The sequence below is a fragment of the Jaculus jaculus genome, chromosome 17, assembly GCF_020740685.1.
Source record: "Jaculus jaculus isolate mJacJac1 chromosome 17, mJacJac1.mat.Y.cur, whole genome shotgun sequence".
In the NCBI taxonomy this organism is placed as follows: domain Eukaryota; kingdom Metazoa; phylum Chordata; class Mammalia; order Rodentia; family Dipodidae; genus Jaculus; species Jaculus jaculus.
The window spans coordinates 6,737,022-6,756,899 of record NC_059118.1 but is presented as its reverse complement, the minus strand read 5'-3'; the positions used below and the strand labels follow the sequence as shown (position 1 = coordinate 6,756,899).

Sequence of the window (19,878 nt, the reverse complement as noted above, 5' to 3'; positions counted from 1 at the left end):
CAGGCTCCTCGCACCCTTCCCAGCCCACCAGTGCTCTGCCCCTGAGGTGACACTCTTCTGACTTCATAGGTGTCGTCTGTCGGTGGCTTTGCTTGAAGGAAAGGTTTGTAGGAAGGTTTTGTTATAAAAGGACAACAAAAAGGGAAATAAGTCGACTGTCACTTCCTGAAGGTTTTATGAATGCTCAGTCCCAAGGGAAATGAGGTTTCTTTGAGGATTCAGGCACAATGTTTCCCGTCCCCTCTCTGAGGAGCCCACTCTTGCGCTAAGCTTCTGCAGCCCCTCCCCTCATTGGCCCTTGGAAGGGAAGGAAGAAACAGCTGGACCCTGTCACCAAGCCTTGCAGGGCCTCCCCACGGGACACCCCTGTAGGTCTCCTTGAGGTTTCCCCTCACTCCCTGCTGGCCTTGGATTCCTGTCCTTTAGTCCCTGTCACAGCAGGCCATGGGACCCTTGCCAAGCCACCACATTCCTCTAGGCAGGGTGGCCTGACCCCGGCTGAATGAATCAGCCCCAAAGGACTCTGCTCTACTATGCTTGTGGAAAGAGAGGGCGGGAGCTGGCCATCTCTCAATCAAGATGGCCTGAAGGGGCTGGAGAGATGGCTCAGTGGTTAAGGCACTTGCCTGCAAAGCCAAAGGACCCAGGTTTGATTCCCCAGGACCCACGTGAAGCCAGGTGCACATGGCGCACCCACCTGGAGATGTATGTATCTGGGTGCTGGAGAAGGAGGGGGCGTTGGAGGGCACCTGCTGTTCTCATGCCTCGCATCCCCCCATGACCAAAAATGTATGCAACAATATACGTCCTGGAGTCTTACTCAGTTGCGAAGCAAAAACTGAAATGATGAAAGTTGCAGGAAAGTGGATGGTTCTGGAAAGAGACTAGGACGGGGGGAGGGGCTGAGGAAAGCGGGGGATGGGGGTAAAAGGACTCATGTGACATGAACGTGGAAGGAGACGGGGAGGAGGGCATGGGGGCAGGGAAGGCAGCAACAGCAGGGAAGAAAAATCAACACAAATTTTGTTTGAAATGTCACAATGGATAAATAAAATATTAAAAAAGAAAATGCCGTAAGGATACCTTTGTATACTCATTAAAAATAAAATAAAAATGCAGGCTGGAGAGATGGCTTAGCGGTTAAGTGCTTGCCTGTGAAGCCTAAGGACCCCGGTTCAAGGCTCGCTTCCCCAGGTCCCACGTTAGCCAGATGCACAAGGGGGCGCACGCGTCTGGAGTTCGTTTGCAGAGGCTGGAAGCCCTGGCGCGCCCATTCTCTCTCTCTCCCTCTATCTGTCTTTCTCTCTGTGTCTGTCGTTCTCAAATAAAAAAAATTATAAAAATAAAATAAAAATGCATGCAATTAGAAGTACATATAACATACAATGCATTATCTTAACCTTTTAAATAATTTTTTTAAAATTTTCCTTAGTTATTTGAGAGAAAGAGAGAAAAAGAGGCAGAGAGAACGAATGGGCACTTCAGGGCCTCTAGCCAATGCAAATGCACTCCAGATGCATGCCCCATCGTGTGCATCTGACTTTACATGGATACTGGAGAATTGAACCTGGGTCCTTAGGCTTTGCAGGCAAATGCCTTGACCACTGCACCTTCTCTCCAGTCCCACCTTAACCTTTTAAAGTCTATAGTACAGACATTCTACGCACCCTTTTGCATGTGTCAGTGAATAAATAGCTCAGTGAATTAACCCCCCCCCCCCCAGTCAAGATACAGAAAGGGAAGCGCATGGAAACACTTCTGTGCATCAGGTCTCCAGAACTTGTCCGTTGTGTAAACCCCAGCGCCTGGCTGTTGAGCACAGCGCCTTTACCCCTTCCCCTGCTCTCTGGAAGCCTTCGTCCTGATTTCTTCTAAGCCAGAATTTTGTTAGATCTCATGCAATGGAATCGGGCCGTGTTTGTGTTTTGGGGGCAGTTTCTTCTACTTAGCATAATGCCCCAAGGTTCAGCTGTGTTGTAGCACTTGACAGGACTTCCTTTCCCTTTAATATGCTATTTATTATTTATTTATTTAAGAGAGAGAGAGAGAGAGTGTCTGTGTGTGTGTGTGTGTGTGTGTGTGTGTGTGTGTGTGTGTGTGTGTGTGGGCTCACTAGGGCCTCTTGCCATGCAAATGCACTCCAGATTCATATACCACTTTGTGTATCTGGCTTTACGTGGGCACTAGGGAATTGAACTTGGGCCAGTAGGCTTTGCAAGCTAGCACCTTTAACCATGGAGCCCAGTGCAGTCTTTTCCCTTTAAAAAAAAATGGGGTGAGCTGGGCATGGCAGTGCACGCCTTTAATCCCAGCACCCGGGAGGCAGAGGTAGAAGGATCGCCATGAGTTCGGGGCCACCCTGAGACTCCATAGTGAATTTCAGGTCAGCCTGGGCTAGAGTGAGACCCTACCTCAAAATACCAAAACAAAACAAAAAAAAAAATTGGTGTGTGTGTGTATGTGTGTGTGTGTGTGTGTGTGTGTGTGTGTGTGTGTGCATGTAGAAGTCATAGAACCACATTGGGGTGTTGTCCTGTCTCTTCTACCTTCTTTGAGACAGGGTCTGTCTTGTAGCTGGGAAGGCCAGACTAGCTGTCCAGTGAGCTTCAGGCCACACTCCACCACCATTACCTGTAGGCATTAGGGGGTTCAGTCATGTGTGACTCTTTGCATGGGCTTTACGCGGGTGCTGGGGATCTGAACTCTGATCAGCAGGCTTGCCAAGCAAGTGCCCTTAACCATTGAGTCATCTTGCCAGCTCTGTTTTTTTTCTTTTTTTTTTTTTGGTTTTTCAAGGTAGGGTCTCACTCTGGTCCAGGCTGACCTGGAATTCACTATGGAGTCTCAGGGTGGCCTTGAACTCACAGTGATCCTCCTACCTCTGCCTCCCAAGTGCTGGGATTAAAGGTGTACGCCACCACGCCTGGCTATTTGTTTTTTTTTTTTTTTTTTCTTTTTAAAGGCCAAATAATGTTTTGTGGTGTGCGGACACTGCATTTTCTATGTGCATTCAGTGGTAGGCATTTAGGTTGCTTCTATCTGTTGTGAATGGCAGTGCTGCAAGTCTACATCTACAGACGTGTCTTTGACACCCTCTTGGTCCAATTTGTTGGAATATATGTGAGTGTGTGTGTGTATGTTTCAGAAAACATCACAGGCATAAGACCAAGATTGGAAATCTGATCAAGTTGGATTCTTTGGGAATGCATACATAACCTCAAGTAAATAAAATGCTAATGAATTTTCTTATTTCACAGTCAAGCCTGCATTTTGCCTCACCCACCCACCACACACCTTAAAAAAAATTGTTATTACCATTTAATGGAGCAATTAAGGCTCTCAGTGGCCCAGTGAGGAGTGAGTGGGCGTGTGTATCATGAGGTCATGTCTGTATATCACACATATGTCTCTCATGGCTGTGGCTCTGCCGTCCCCACTCACCGCTTTGCATTCTCAGTGCGGCTCTTTCCCCACGTTCACAGAACTGCTTGTCTTGTGTGCTGCTCTGGATTGTCCCCCGGGGAGGCATTACGGGTTTTGTGGGCATTGTGATACTGCCCTGTTTTGCCCCATAAAACAAGTAATAATCTGTAATGCAGACACTACATCAAGACTGGAGACTCGTCCCTTTCCTTCTGACAATCTGACCCTGCATTCCTGGTGTGCAGAGGGGCTGTTTAAAGAACTAGTGTCACTAGTCAGGAGGGGTGGCTCACGACTTCAGTCGCAGCGCTGGGAGGCTGAGGTAGGAGCATTGCTGGGAGGGAGTCTGAGGCCAGCCTGGCCTACGCAGTGAGTTCCAGGACAACCTGAGCTACGGTGAGACCCTGCCTCAAGCAGAACAAAACAACGACGACAGCAGAGATATCGGGGAGAAAAGGCTGGAGAGATGGCTTAGTGGTTAAGGCATTTGCCTGCAAAGCCTAAGGACTGAGGTTTGACTCCCCAGAACCCACTTAAGCCAGATGCACAAGATGGAGCATGCATCTGGAGTTCGTTTTCAGTGGCTAGATGTCCTGGTGTGCCCATTCTTTCTCTCTCTCTCTCTCTCTCTCATACACACACATAAATAAAACATGAAAAAAATTAAAAAATGAAACTGGGGAGAGAAAAACAACAGTTCTTGTTCTAACCCCTGGACAAGCCTAGTTTTTGCTCTGACTGCTTCTTGCCGACCTCAGAGGACAGCCCAGAGTCTACTGCCTCTCATTCCACCAGAGTTGCCAAGGCTCAGATAACAACTAACTCAAGTTCAGAGATTGTCTTGGGGTGGGAGCAGCATCCTCCGGCTCTGTCTCTGCCGTTTCCTTCTGACATGTCAGGCCTCTCTCCCTGTCAGCTCTCCACCTCCCTTGTATGTATTTTCTTCAAAGCAATGGGGTACGTTTCCCCCATGCTCATCTGTCTCCGTCTCCTGATTTCGTGTGTGAATGGGTGAGCTTCTCACTGAGCTGTGACACATGCGAACGTGTGCACAGACCACCTGATGACATGTAAGTGACCTTTTCTACCAGAGGAACATTCCTGCACCCAGCACCCAAAAGCTGCCTGCACCCCAGAAGCTCCCCCCAGGTTCCGCCTTGTGACCTCCTCCTTCTCCTTGGTGAAGTGGCTTCTTCCGGGAGTTTGTGGCCTCCCATCCCAGCCTCGCTTTGATCCTGTGCCTACTGCCCAGTGATCGCGGCCGGAGCTTGGCCTGGCTGTGTGCTGTGGTTCTGGAAACGCGAGGAAGGGTTGTCCTTCTGTATGCGGATGCTGGTGTGGGGTAGTCGGCCAGGAATCGACAAGTATTTGTGATCGCCTAGAGAGGCCATGACCCACCTTCCAAAAAGAATGCACTTATCCCAGGACAAGAAAGGCCTGTGAATCGAATTGGTTACGTCTCTCTCTCTTTTATTCCTTGGGAGGAAACAATTTCTTCTAACAGGAATATACCTATTCTAAGATCTGGGGGTGGTGGCAGGTCCTACGCCCCTTTCTTCAGGATGATTTGCAAGCTGAATTTTCCTAAGCAAGTTTTTACTGCTGCCTTTTCTGTCTTCCTCTTCTTCTCCTTGGCTTATCCTCCTTCCTTTTCTCCTCTCCTCCTCTTTCTTCTCCCCTTCTGTGTCTCCTCTTCCTCCTCCCTCTTCTTCTTAGTCGCTCCTCCTTCTCCTCCCCCTTTCTCCTTCTCCTTTTTGACCTTCTTCTCTTCTTCCTCCTCTTTTTCTTTCCTTCATTCCTCTCTCACCAAGGGTCTTATGTATGAGACTAAGGGTACACCCTACCATTGAGCTCTACCCCTAGCCCACAGCAAGTCCTTCTATTTCCAGAGCAAGCTCTTTTTCAAGTTCTTTTCCCACAACAACTCACTCCAGAGACTGACGGTGTCTTGATGCTTTGCAGATCACTCCTCAGAAACCTATTCTATTTGTGTAAATTTTTGAATTTTATTTGTTTACTTGAGAGAGAAAGAGAGAGAAATAGCAAGCGAGAGAGAATGGGTGCACTGCAGATGAACTTCAGATGCATGTGCCACCTTATACATTTGACTTATGTGAGTCCTGGGGAACTGAATGTGGGTCCTTTGGCTTTGCAGGCAAGCTCTTTAACCACTAAGCCATCTCTCTAGCCCTTTTCTATTTTTTAGTGTAAGTACAGGTCAGGTTGATAAGTGTTTGTGATGATAATCAAGCCAAGCATAGTGTTTTCTTTTATAATACATTTACAAACGTTTCTGTACCTGTGACATTTCAGACCTCCCTGTGCTGGAATTTTAGATTAGTGTTAAATGTAGTTTTTGGGTGTCCTGTGCTTTATAGGACTTCAAAGCGGACGACATACTGCACCTTCAGGGACACAGTTGTGCCAGGGTGTGCAGCTGGTGGGCAACAGCCCTGTGACCAGCTTCAGCCACTATATCCCAGATTGCAGCAGCGTGCAGTCGCCCTCCAAGCCACTGGCTGAGTCCTTAATACAGCGAATTTACTCATGAGCTAGGTGATGTAAGTTCTTCACATTTGTAAGCAATCAGAACTGAGTCAGAACCTGAAAATTTAGAAGTGCATTAATGGGTCTTTCAGTATCCATGGATTCAGTGTCTTCAGATTCAATCAGTTTAGATTAAAGCCCTTTATTGAACATGTATTTAATATTTATACATGCTGTTAGTTTTCCATCACTATTAAAAAAAAATACCTGAGATAATCAGTCCGTGTGGTGGAATGGTCTCTCTGGGCTTTGTTTCAGAGGTTTCAGCCCGTAGTCACTTGGCCTTGTTGCTTTGGGCCAACAGAGAGAGAGCATGTTGTGGTGGGGGTCACTGACAGAAGCAACTACTCGCATTAAGGAAACATGTAATTGAGGTTTTTTTTTCCCCTTATTGTTGGGAAAAGAGTGATTTATTTGTTTATTTTATTAGTTAGGTACACAGTGTGTATACAACCATGTTGGTACCATTGTCAGCCTCCTCCCTGCCCTCCCCACTCCACAGGGACCCTCTCTGTTGGGGAATGAGGGTCGTGCATTGTGGGGTTAGCCATCAGTTATGGGGAAGAGGCACTGTCTCTGTGCATAAGAAACACGTAATTGTTGACGCGTGGGTTGCTTCACCACTTTAGTTCAAATGTCAGTAGCAACAGCAATCAAAATTAAAGTGGCCTGCAGCCCCCCTGGTGGCTCCGAGGCCACGTTCTGAGCTCTGCGACCCCACTGATCTATAGCAGCCAGCAGCGCAATTGAGAGACTACCTCCAGCTTGGCCAAAACTACCATTATTTTAATTTTAATTTTTATTATTATTTATTTTGAGAGAGAGAAAGAATGGGCATACCAGAGCTTTCAGCCACAGTGAACAAGCTCCAGATGTGTGCGCCCCCTTGTGCACATGTGTGACATTCCATGCTTGGATCACTGTGTCTGGCTATGTGGGATCTGGAGATTCGAACATGAGTTCTTAGCTTCGCGGGCAAGCGCCTTAACTGCTCAGCCATATCTCCAGCACTACTTGTTTTGTGTAATTGTGTGTGAAGCTGGATATGGTGGCTCACTTGGGAGCCCTTAGGAAGTTAACGTAGAAGGGTCTCTTTGAGTTAGAGCCCAGCCTGAGCTACTAGTCAGCCAAAGAGATCCTGCCTCAAAAACTGAATGCATACTAAACTTAGAAGACTTGTTCTCATCATGACTCCTTGAACAATACAGTATAACAGTTGTGTAACATTTAGGCTATGATAAGTTCTATGATAAGTGATCTAGAGATACCATATGTATGAGCTCACACACCAAACAGATCATTTTATGTACGGGATTTGAGTTGCTGCAGCGTTTGCAACACTCCCTCATGGGACTGAGGGATGTCCTTGTGAGAAGGAATGGGGTAATTATTTGCTTTGTGACTTTTTTTTTTATATGGTTCTTCATATTATTTCCATCGTTGAGAAATGAGCTATTTTAGCACCAAATGGGGAGGTGGGAAGGCGGCACAGTAGGAGGGCAGCGCTGTGTTGATTCCTGTAGTCTAATGTCCACAGACACGAGGCAGAGTGCCCACAAGCGCTGGTCTCCAGCACCATTCTTGGCACCATTCTCTTTTGTCTTTGGGATGAGCAGTGTGACAGGGATCCTGGTGTTGGTCTACTCAAAGCTTAGGAGGCTGGAGAGCTGGCTTAGTGTCTAAGGCATTTGCCTGTGAAGCTAAGGAACCCAGTTCAATTCCCCAGGACCCACATAAGCCACATGCACAAGGGGGTGCATGCGTCTGGCATGCCCCTTCTCTCTCTTATAAATAAATAAAGTTTTTAAAGAAAATCTTAGAAGACAATGACCTTATAGAATGTTTCAGGAGGATCTGGCAATCAGTGACCTTGGACATCCCATTCCAACCGGGGGGATTTCAGGTCCTGGACCCTCCTCACAAAGGTTGGAAGAATGTCCAAGAGATCTGCTGCAGGGGGACAGGAGGTGTCTCAGACAGGACTCTGGAGTCTTAGGATGAAAGTGCTTTCTAGTGAGACAGGATTTAGACACCACACATTCCAGTCCTGTTCGCTGCATCCTCTGACCATCTCCCAGCGCACACTCAGCTACTCAGTGTTCCCATAAAGAAAACAAGAGTTCTCTCCACCTGCCTTCCACGGCTGGAGAAGTCAAAGGTGGACCACCAGCATTCTGAAAGCTAATCACCATGGACGCAGTGAGCTTAATGGAAACCGACTAAGATGGTAACATCTCTGGTTATTTTCAAGCTCAGTATTTTAAGGAAAACTGGTGAACGGAATACAGAGGTGAGTGGAGGATGCTCAGGAGACGTGGGCTTTGGCCGGCGCCGCATGTCTTCCGAGAGAGCAGCTGTGTTTCTTATCCGCATCGTGGCATGAGTATGTGGAGACATGCCAAACAGGGACCAGCTGTTACATCCAAGTGTGAGGCAGGGGCATGTTTTGTCAGGTGAGACGAGCCAACTCTGCTCCCTGGCTGGTGTGCGGAGCGTGCTGGTAGGAATCACGTCCCCTCCCAGTATCTCCTGAGAGTTCGACCCCAGACTGAACAGCCGCTCTCAAAAGCCCGGTAGAGGGGCTGCGGAGACGGCTCAATGGATAAGGCAGCCGTCACGCAAGCATGAGGACCTGATTGAGAGACCCGTGTGAGAGGCAGCCAGGGCAGCACGTGCCTGTAATCCCAGTGCCCTACGGCAGAGGTAGGAGAATTCCTGGAGCTTGCTGGCCAGCTCATCTTAGTAAATCAGTGAGCTCCACGTTCAGTGAGAGACTGACTCTAAAAATAAGGTGAAGAGAGATTGAGGAAGACAGCTGAGGTTGACCTCTGACCGCCTCACACAGGTACACATGTCCAGCACATTCACACCCCACACTTGCAAACATATACACACGCATACACATGCAAAAAATAGAAATGCTAACTGAGGGGCCCATTCATTCCTTATGCCCTCATCACGGCTCATACAGGCTACGCTCATCCACCCTCTGCCCCGAACCTTCCCCACACCCCACACCCCACACCCTCTTGGTCTCGGGTCTCTCGCCTCACAAGGCTTTCTTTGACCAGTTGGTCAAAGGCAACCACTCCATGGTATATCAGGGAACTTTCTGGTGAGTTTCACACTGGGGTTTGGTGACATGGGTGTGTGCATCGGCCAAAGCTTACCAAGGGCTCCATTTGAGACCTGTGCTTTTTTTTTTTTTTTTTTTTTTTTTTTGCATATTTGGTATTTCGAGGTAGGGTCTTGCTCTAGCCCAGGTTGACCTGGAACTCACCCTATAGTCTCAAGCTAATCCTGGGTGCTGGGATTAAAGGTGTGTGCCACCAAGCACAGCAAGACCTGTGCATTTTTGCTGTGTGTAAATATTCCTCATCGGAAGAACTGTCCACATACGTTTGTCTTTGGTTGAGACCCACGCTGAATGTCTCTGCAGGGAAAACAGTGAAATATGGGCGGTCTCTTTCCTGCTGTGTCTTCACTTGGCAATTCCCCTAGTGTGTTGTGAGCTCTACTGTCCCCTTCGTTCTTCCCCATGCCCCATCCTGGTCCAGGTCAGTAACATTTCTCGCTGGAATGTCCACTTCTTGTCCTGCCTACATATGGTCTCTGCGTGGCAGCTGAGGAAGCCTTCCAACTGTTAATCCCATCACAGCACTCACTTGTGGGAAGCTGGCCTTCAGCTGAAGTCACAGTCATTACCACGACCCCCTGGGTCCCTCTTGGACCTCCTTCTCCTCCCGCCATAGCCATCCCCACCTACCTTCTTTCTTCCCCTTGATTTTCCAAGCCTGTTTTGCCTCATGTCCTCTGTACTCGCTGCTCTTTCTAGAACTCTTCCTCGCATGCTCAGTGTGGAGGGTGACATCTCACCGTCCTTGTGTCTCCTGACCTCACCTGCACCTAGAGCTTCTCTCCTGCTCCAGACTCTAGCCTATCACCCTGCGTCTTGACACTCCAGGGCTCAGAATTAGCCACACACCTCCCTGTGGATCTGTTCTCTGTCTCCTCCCCGTGGCTTCGCAGGCACTCATTCTCCTTCACGCTGGGCTCGGCTAACCTGGTGTGAAAGTATGGCTGGGCCCTGGAGAAAGCAAATTCCGTCCTATGTCCCCAGTTCCTCCCACCTGACATGCAGGTCTTGGGGCTGAACTTCTGGCTCTCACCGCGTCTCTGTCCCTCCAGGCCTGTGCGCACCGCTGGAAGAATATCTACTATGAAACCGACCACATCCTGCCCCATGGTTTCTGCTACATCATCCCATCCAACCTCCAGGCCAAAGGCAGGACGCTGATCCCTTGCTATGAAGGTGAGTGTGGACGATTCTCTCTCAGTCCTCTGCCCACTACAGGACTTCAGCAGTCTTCATCCTGCCCCTCCACGCCACCACCCGGGTTTCTGCATGATAGCGCAAATGGAGTGTTGCTTGCTCCTAAGATGGCCTCTGGTCCAAGGTCACATATAGGTAAAAGACAGAAATAAAGGGGATAGTAATGCCTTGCCTTCTCTCCCTCCCTCCCTTCTTCCCTCTCTCCCTCCCTCCCTCCCTCCCTTCCTTCCTTCCTTTCTTCTGTCCTTTTATTCCCTCCTCCTTTCTCCCTCCCTCTATTCCTTCCTTCCTTTCTTTATTTCTTCTCATTCTCTTTTCCTTTTCTTTGGTTTGCTTATTTTGTTTGTTTGCTTTTTGTTTTTTGAGGTAGGGTTTCACTGTAGCCCAGGCTGACCTGGAATTCACTATGTAGTTTCAGGCTGGCTTTGAACTCATGGCGATCCTCCTACCTCTGTCTCCCGGGTGCTGGGATTAAAGGTGTGCACTATCATGCCCAGCTCTCTTGGTTTGCTTTTCTGAGGTAGGGTCTCACTCTAGCCCAGGATGACCTGGAACTCACTTTGTAGTCCAGGGATGGCCTCGAAGTCATAGCCACCCTCCTACTTCTGCCTCTTGAGTGCTTGGATTACAGGTGTGAGCCACCAGGCCCAGCTGGCTACTCATTTCTTCCACAAAGCCCATGTGGTTTGCTATGAGAAGTACCACAGACAAGATTCAGTCAAACAGTGGGTCTTGGAAAATTCCCTCTCTCTGGACTTCTCAGATGGCCTCCACAGGCCTCTTGCAGCTCCCAGATGGTCACTGGGCCTTCACATAGCTCCTGACTGCACTATGGACAAATGTCCTGGGCTGGGGAAAGACGAGACCCAAACATTCAGAAACCCAGAGTGTGGTAGAAATTGAATGACCTTATACATTCAGTTCTCCTGTGGCATCCGTATTAGGGTTCTCTAGAGGAACAAAACCGGCAAAGATGAATTGTATTAAAAAGGGACTTTATTGGATAGCTTATGACAGTCCAAGAAGAGCAGTTTGCAGCCTTGAGAGTCAAGGAACCCAGAAGCTGCCCAGCCCGGGAGGCTGGAGGTGTCAGAAGTCCCCTTCTGGCACTGAAGGCCTGGAAGCTTCCTGGAGAGACACTGGCTCCTGGCTGAGGAAACTTGGTTCCGGCGCCAAGGAAGGACAGCCAGACAGGACAGATGCCCATGCAAGTGAAGACGCTCAGCAGCAAGCAGAGCCGGCAGCCAGGCCGGAGGAAGGGGCTCTTCCCTCTCAGGCTTCCTTACGTACAGGCCCTTCCGGGAGGACGGCCACTCTGGGGTCTGGCCCACTTCAGGGAAGCACTTCCTCCTTCAGTCAGTCAGTCCTTCCTGGAAGCAACCTCAGAGACCCAGCCAAGAGGAGCATCTGTGGATTCCTAACCAGTATTAAGCTGACAACAGAGCTTAACCTCCAAGGTCTGTTGATTCTCGTGTGCCTGGAACTGGACAGAATCCAGAGATTGGGCACCTTCTGGGTATAACTTGAAGAGCTCCCTGTAGCAGTTAGCTAGCGCTGTGTAACAACCATGAATCTCCATAACAGGTAATACTTGACATTGTGTTCTCTCTTATGGAGTTGCACACAGGCTGGGGGTGAACTGATCTGGGTGGACTCTGATTGCAGGCATATTTCAGGTCAATTCCATGTGTCTCTCCTGGGATGAAAGTCACGTGGAATGTGCTGTGTAGGTGCAAGGGGTGATGGTCAGGGATTTGAAAGGAACATGCCTCTTCTCTGGCCATCTTGCTTTGAACCTCAAGTTCTTGGTCACTGGGCAAAGCAAAATTGATGACTTTTAAGCCAATTGATTTCTTTTTAATTTTTAACTATTTTATTTATTTATTTGCAAGCAGAGAGAAATAGAGTGGAGGCTTCATATGAAGGTAGGCAGGAACATAGACAACCGTGTGAGCTAAGCAGCAGGGAAGAGCTGTGGCAGGTTCAGCTGGAGTCTGTCTACATGTCCCTCACTTACATTAAGAGCGTGTGAGCTCCAAGCCAGACCATGTCAGACAGCATGTCTCCACCCTCCCCTCAGTGCTTCTCACATCCCACACAGCTCGCGATCCTAAAAGAGAAGCACGGAGCAGAACTGAGCTCAGAACTCAGTGTATAGGTACAATTGCAAAGAATCATCACTTAGTATTGTTTGCCATGAAGATCTGTAGTTGTTACCCAGTTATAGCTGACTGACACAGGACTCATGTCAGGACCCCAGGCTGACAGAGGGCTCATCTCAGGAAGCCTCACATAGCATGCTGTGAATTGGGCCCAAATCTATTTGTTTTACACACACACACACACACACACACACACACACACACACACATATAATACATATATATTATTATTGACAACTTCTATACTTACAGACAATAAACCATATTTCCCTCCCCTCTCCTACTTTCTCCTTCACAACTCTGCTCTCCATCATATCCTCTCCCTCTATCCATTAGTCTGTCTTTTAATTTAATGTTATTATATTTTTGTCCTATTATGAGGGTCTTGTGTAGGAATTGCTAGGCACTGTGAAGTCATGGATATTAAGGCCAATTTCTGTCTGGATAGTTTTATGTAAGGCTCTTACATTCTTTCTGCTACCTCTTCTGCAATGGACCCTGAGCCTTGGAGGGTGATACAGATGTTTCAGTGCTGGATACTCCTCTGTCACTTCTTCTCAGCACTATGTTGCCTGAAAAGAGAAGCTTCTCTAGCCAAAAGTGAGAGTAGCATTACTATATGAGTATGAACATTAGTGTAGTGATTTCAGGGCAATTTGGTGAGAATAACTTATGCATTTATCCAGACAAGAGCAGACTTTATACCCCTAAGGCTCATGACCTCCCCTGCCATAGGCTTTTGATTAGGTTTTCAGTACCAGGCATGTATTCCCTCCCACAGAGCAGGCCTTCAGTTCAATGAGAGAGCAGTTGGTTTCCCCCAGAGCAGACATGCCACTATTGCACCTGTTTGGTCATTTGGCCTGTCTGGCCAAACTTGAGGCTTCCAGTGTCCACTGTTTTCACCACTGATGACTTCTTTCCCCCATAGGGATGCAGACAGTGCAGCATTTTCCAGTTTTCAGTTGGCTGGGCTACAGGGAGGCCGTTTTCTGCTCAGCACCAGCTTGATTTCTCAGTGACTTTGTGGCTCAGGGATGTGGAGTGTAAAAGAAGGGCGGTGGCGGGGGCGGAGGGGGGAGAGGGTCAATCAAAACTCAAGATATTCTGAATAAGACACATGACAAAATACTTTTTTTTAAAACATACTTTTTTCAATAATGACACATCTAGAAGCCATAAATTATTACTAGAAAGTTTTTCAGTGCCAGGGATAGGATACCTTCCAGTGAGTTGTTGGCCAGGGAGGTCCCTGTTGCCTCTAAAACATTACAGGCTATTGCCAAGGCCCTTGGTAGGACCCTATTGCTGAAAAATCTATTTGTTTTGATTGTCCCCTGATTTCATGGCGGTCCCATGGAACTAGGGAAGAGTCAGCAAGATGGGTAACTCCCACCCAGTGCTCTTCCCTCAAGAGTACACAGCCTTCCGGGTTCTGTTGTGTTTTGGCAGACGGTATCAGTGAGGCGCAGGGCAGGTATGGGGGGTGTTGGGGTATAAGAGCAACCGCTAAGGAGGAAACTGAGAACTGAACACGCAGCTTCTGTGCTCTGGGCACCGTGAGGGGAGTGGGGCAGCGGCAGATGCTCAGATTTCTCTAGATGACTTGTGGGGTGGGTGGGTGGCAGGCTGCGCTGAGAACGCTCTTGTCTGTGCTGTTGCTTTTGGAGATCTCTACTTCCCTGTTTTGTGGTCTTAATGAAGCTAAGTTTGGCTTTTGAACCAGCCATTATTTTCTCTTAATGTGGAAAAGTCTCAGGGATGCAAGCTCTGTGTTCCAGCTGAGGGCCACATTGCGCATAATTACAATGGAAGTGTTTAGAGTGTGATAGGACCCTCCAACTGTCATCTGGACCAGCCTCCTGTCCGTGTCAAGGTCTAAGAGCTAAGTAAGGCTTATGCAAGCTGAAATTCTCATTTAGCTATTGTCTTGCCACACAGTGTGGAGGCAAAGCGATCCAGCGGCAGGAACAGGACCCAGAACTGCCAGGGTTCAAGTCCTGGTGTTGCCGCTCCTTCTAATTACCAGCGTGTCTTCAGATGAGTAATTTAGACTCTTTGGGCCTCACCCACCTCAAGAGGCTGGGAAGAGGGTTAAATGAGTTCTTACATATATCTGGGATATAACCGCCAACATACTCTACACTGAGTGAGTTTGCTAGTATGCTATATGTTTTGACACACTGGAAGGTTGGCAAGGTTTGTAGTCACGGTAGTGTGTTCCAGGAAGAGAGCCCACTCTATTTTATTAAGTGCCTGAGAGACAAAACCTGAGTAACACAGCCCCCTTAAAATAGGGCAATGGGCCGGGCATGGTGGCGCACTCCTTTAATCCCAGCACGAGGGAGGCAAAGGTAGGAGGATCACTGTGAGTTCAAGGCCACCCTGCGACTACGTAGTAAATTCCAGTGAGTTGCAGGTTGGCCTGGGCTAGAGTGAAACCCCACCTTGAAAAAACCAAAAAATAAACCAAAATAAATGAGGGTAATGCGGTGGGTGGTGGTGCCAAGGAGACGGCTTAGTGGTTAAAGGTGCTTGCGTGCAAGGCCTGATGGCTTGGAGTTGACTCCCCATAAAGCCAGGTGTGCAGAGTGGCGCACATATCTGGAGTTTGGTTGCAGTGGCAGGAGGCCCTGGTGTACTCCCCCCCTTTGTAAATGAAAATCTTTCTAAAAAAGAGGTTAGTGGGGGTGCTCATGGGTGAAAGGCACTTGCTAGCAAAGCCTGCCAATCCGACTTCGCTCTTCTCTCGTACCCACTTAAAGCTGGATACAAAGTGGCACGTGCATCTCTGATCCCAAATGCCCTGACAGCAGCAGAAGGAACCGGGAAGATCCGAAGCCCATGCTGTCCGTTTGTAGCAGCAAGGGGCCTCTGCTTCAAAGAAGGTGGGACAGGAGCGGAGCCCTGGAGTTGCCGTCCTCTGGGCTCTACACGCATGATGTGCCACGTGCATGCCCACGCATATTCACAAATAAAAATAAGAGGGGGGTAGATAAAAAGGGAAGAACTTCTAGCAGGAGGAAGGGAAGTGACAGGAGGGTCACAGGGTGCATATGAGCAAAGTGCAATGTATGTGTGAACGTGTCAGCGTGAACCCCATTGTTTCGCATACCAGCTGAAAAAAATCAACAAGAATTTCTAAAAAGCCGTTTTCAATAAAGCAGACACCATGCTTGAATGTTGGTGCTGCGTGGGAATAATTCCTGCCCTACCCATACGTGTTTAAGTTGGGCACGTCTCCCCCAAGGTCTTTGAGCTGCACCCAAGTGCCAGGGCGTGAAGTCAAGAACATTTCACTTATCAACTGGGAGAACAGAAACCTCTTAGAATCTGCAGCGGGATGGTGGGAGCCCACCGTGGGCCACGCAGCAGGAGCAGAGCAAGGGCAGGGGGGGGCCCCGCCTCTGGGCACACGGCCCGTGCAGTGGTGGGCATACAGTGGTGGGCCGACCACAGAGCGGCCAAGGGAGACATGGCTGAGGCCTCGAGACCACCGCGCAAGTGACCTGCCTGGCTCTGCTTGGGCTGTTGGCAGGGGCTCTGGAGAACATGCAGGCGGAAGTGGCCAGAAAGCTGTCAGACTTCATGGTGGGCCTTCAAAGGAGCACTGCACCCTCCTGAGATGGCTGCAAGGGTGGTTTGAGTGAAGAAACGCCCAAACTGCGTACCACCTTTCCAAGATCACTCAAGGTTTTGACTTATTATATAAAAAGAATTGGTCTTTGGTTTGGCACAGGACGTTTTTTTCATGGCTTGTCAGGTGCTTCCTGTTGGAAGCTTCCAGAATATCCCATTGGAAACAGGAAATATAGAGGAAATTGGAAATAAAAATGAGCTGGGCATGGTGGCACACGCCTTTAATCCCACTCAGCACTCGGGAGGTAGACGTAGGAGAATCGCTGTGAGTTCGAGGCCACACTGAGTCTACATAGTGAATCCCAGGTTGGACTGAGCCAGAGTGAGACTCTATCTCGAAAAACCAAAAAAATAAAAAAAGAGTTTAGGATGTAAAATAAGATGGAGTCATGGTCCAGACCCTTAAGGGACACAGCGACACTTGCGTTTGTGGCATGAGGATGCATATATCATCCCACGCATCTATTAGTTGGTTTCATCAGAAGGCGAAAGCTTCTGTGAGAAGACAGGTGGAAAACTGCCAGGAAGTTAGTGTGAGCATCACCCCCCACCCCGTTTCTGCCTGGGTATCTGAGGACGCCCGAATGGTAAGTCAGGGCGTGTGATCACATCCTGCACACACACCTCTTCCACTCTGTGCTCCGAAGCCCGCTGATGCAGGATGCCAGCGTGACGTTACAAACAACTTATCCTTTTCATTGAAACAGGAAGGTCTCATGAGTATGGGATGATCTGGGAACAGCTTGGTGAAATTAGACACAAATTTTCAAGATAAAAACCCTGATAATATGCCCATGAGTGGTGTTGGTGGGGGGTGAGAATTGCTTTTAGCAGAATATTACCCTGTAATTAAATGTCAGAACAAAATGGTTTTTCATTTTTTATTTCTTTTCAGGCAAGCCCAACAGACTGCGTTTTTAAAGTGGGGAGGGGGAGGGAATCGGGGCTCCAGGGCCATTACCCACTGCTTGCACATGTGCATCACTGTGCACCTGGCTTACGTGGGACCTGGAGAGTCAAATGTGACTCCTCAGACTTGGCAGACAAGTGCCTTCACCATTAAGCCATCTCTCTCTCCAGCCCTCAGCAATTTTTTTTTTTTAAATCTGTGCTGTAGTTAAAACCTGAAAAGCCATGATGAATTGGATGAGCTCCTGACTGCTGATGAGAGATTTTAAATTCCTAATGATGTTCTGTTTAGGAACTGCTGTTCAAATTTTCTTCCACACCTCTTTCCTTTTCTGATTAATAATGCTGCTGAAAGTGTTGTGGGATCCAATTTTTGCACATTTCTATACGTTTAACTATTTGCATTAAGTTTCATTTGTATTCTGATGCCTTTTACCTTTCTTTAGTTATCATTGAGTGAATTTAAATCATCTAATAAAATCTAATATTTGTCTGGAGAGATGGCTTAGTGATTCCTGCAAAGCCTAGGGTCCCCAGTTCGAATCCTCAGTACCTATTTAAGAGGTCTTTAAGGTATATTAAGTGCCTAACATACTTCCAAGCTAAAAGTATAAACTCAATAAATGTGACTTTTTCTGATTAACTTTCAAATAATTCAATATTTTTAACTGTTCTCAGAAGATAGTTAATAGATTATTCTCTTAAAAATAGGTAAGGACAGGAGCTAGATATTATTAAATAATTTCAAGAGCTCTTGAACAGATGGTAATTTTTGTTTGTTTGTTGTTAGAGGACTGGATTGGCCTGAAATTCTTAATCCTCCTGCCTCAGCCTCCCTAGTCCTGGGCTTGCTGGCATGAGCCACAATGCCTGGCTTGTGGCTTCTTGTGCTTTGAAGATCACACTTGTACGATTTATCTGATCAGCTTTCTTGTCCTCTTCTTGTATAGGATCGAAAGCTTAACTCATGCCACGCTTAAATGTTCTTAGGTTTGGAGTGGATTGGGGTCTGAATTAATTAAATTTTACCGTGGTTTAAAATTGCATTATTGCTTCTAAAGATTTCTGTAGCACTTTATTAGGGAATGTCTGGCCTTTTTAATATTCATTTCTCAAGACAGTGGTCACTTCTGCTGAAGGAACTAGATGGCTCATTCAGATGTGGAGACATTTTTCTCCTTTAATGCCGAGGCTGCGATTCCCCCAGAGGAATAAAAATCAATCTCGATCCATTTACAAATGAAAAGCAATTGAAGTTTTGTTGTGTTTTTGCTTTGTTTTAGAAGGAGCCATGAAAGGCTACGTTGACTCATTTAAAAATTCAAGAGCAAGCCCCATAAATTTTTATTAAATTAAGGCTTTTGCATTTACATGGGACTTTATAGTTTCCTAAGAGCTTTCATAAACATGGTTTCATTTGAATAAATGAAGCAGATTTAAAAAGAAAGAAAGAAAGGAAGAATACTGTTCAGCATTATGACCAATTAAGAAGAACGTCCTGAGAGAAGGGGTGGAGGGCAGCCCCAGGGGAGAGTCGGGCTGTGAGGGGCACTGGCTGTAGAGCCTCAGGGGGCTCCAGGTATCCTGTTAGGTTTTCCCCTTGGAGCCAAGAACTTTAATCTTAGGCAAAGAAGAAAAATGAATTCTACACTTCAAATATGTTCTCATAAATGTGGCCCTTTAAACTGTATCTTCTAACATCGTCTTATGGCTGTCTGAGTTCTGTTACTCCATCCTCCAACTGCCTGCTTGTGTGGTCGTGAGTGTCTTGGGGTGGGGAGGGGGTTTGCTCTTCTTTGAGGAACTGTCATATTCAGATACCCCAGATGTTCACTGAGTGACACTGATCAGGGACAGGTCCCCAACTTTCTGATCTTACTGTGTCGCCATAGCCCTTGGGGGTCATTATTATTTTGAAAGCAAGCGCCTGTAGCCACCGAGCCACGTGTCCCGCCCTGTACTCCCATCATTATTTTATGTGTGCACATGTGCATGTGTGCGCGTGCAGGCTCATGCACGCCACAGCGGGCGTGTGGAGGTCAGAGGAGGACTCTGGGCATCAGTCCCTCCCCTCCACCTTCCTTGAGGCAGGGTCTCTCACTGTTCACGTCTGCGTTCACCAAGCTAGCTGGTCCTCTAACTTCCAGCTGATGCTCCTGTCTCTGCCTCCCTTCCTGCCATAGGCGTGCTGGGGTTGCGGATGCCCACCACAGCACAGCGTCTGGCTCCTGCGCTGGTTCCGACCTCAGGAAGCCCTGTTTGGGTGGCAAGACTTTATGCACTAAGCCATCTCCCCAGGCATGGTTGGTTAGTTTGTTTGCATGTGCCACATTGTGCCTCTGGCTTTACGTGGGTCCTGGGGAATTGAACCTGAGCTCTTTGGCTTCGCAGGCAAGTGCCTTAACCTCTAAGCCATCTCCCCAGGACATGTTAGTTTGTTTTTGAAGCTGTCCTCAAACACTTTATGTAGACCACGCTGGCCTTGAACTTGTAGTGATCCTTTTGCTTTTGCCTCTAAGTACTGGGATTACAGATGTATGTCACTGTACCCAGCTGGGGTGAAAAAATATATATGTTACATACATTATTTATTTATTAAAGAGAGAGAGAGAGAGAGAGAGAAAGAGAAAGGCAGAAAGAAAGAGAATGGGCACGCCAGGACCTCTAGGCCACTGCAGATGAACTCCACACTCACGTTCCACCTTGTGCATCTGGCTTATGAGGTTACTGGAGAATCAAACCGAGGTCCTTAGGCTTTGCAGGCAAGCGCCTTTAACTGCTGAACCATCTGTCCACAACCCCCTGGCCTAAAAATAGAAATATTTTTATTCCTACTGTACAGATGACAAAATTGAGGCACAGGGG

The 19,878-nt window shown here is 47.8% G+C and overlaps 1 protein-coding gene across 1 annotated transcript in view; it reads left to right on the top strand.

Moving 5' to 3' along the window:
* The window catches only part of Itga9 (integrin subunit alpha 9), a 322,030-nt gene that overhangs the window by 27,813 nt on the left and 274,339 nt on the right, over positions 1-19,878 (top strand). The window contains exon 5 of the mRNA XM_045136949.1: positions 10,159-10,282. Coding sequence (XP_044992884.1) covers positions 10,159-10,282 — 124 coding nt within the window. The remainder of the gene's footprint in view (positions 1-10,158; positions 10,283-19,878) is intronic.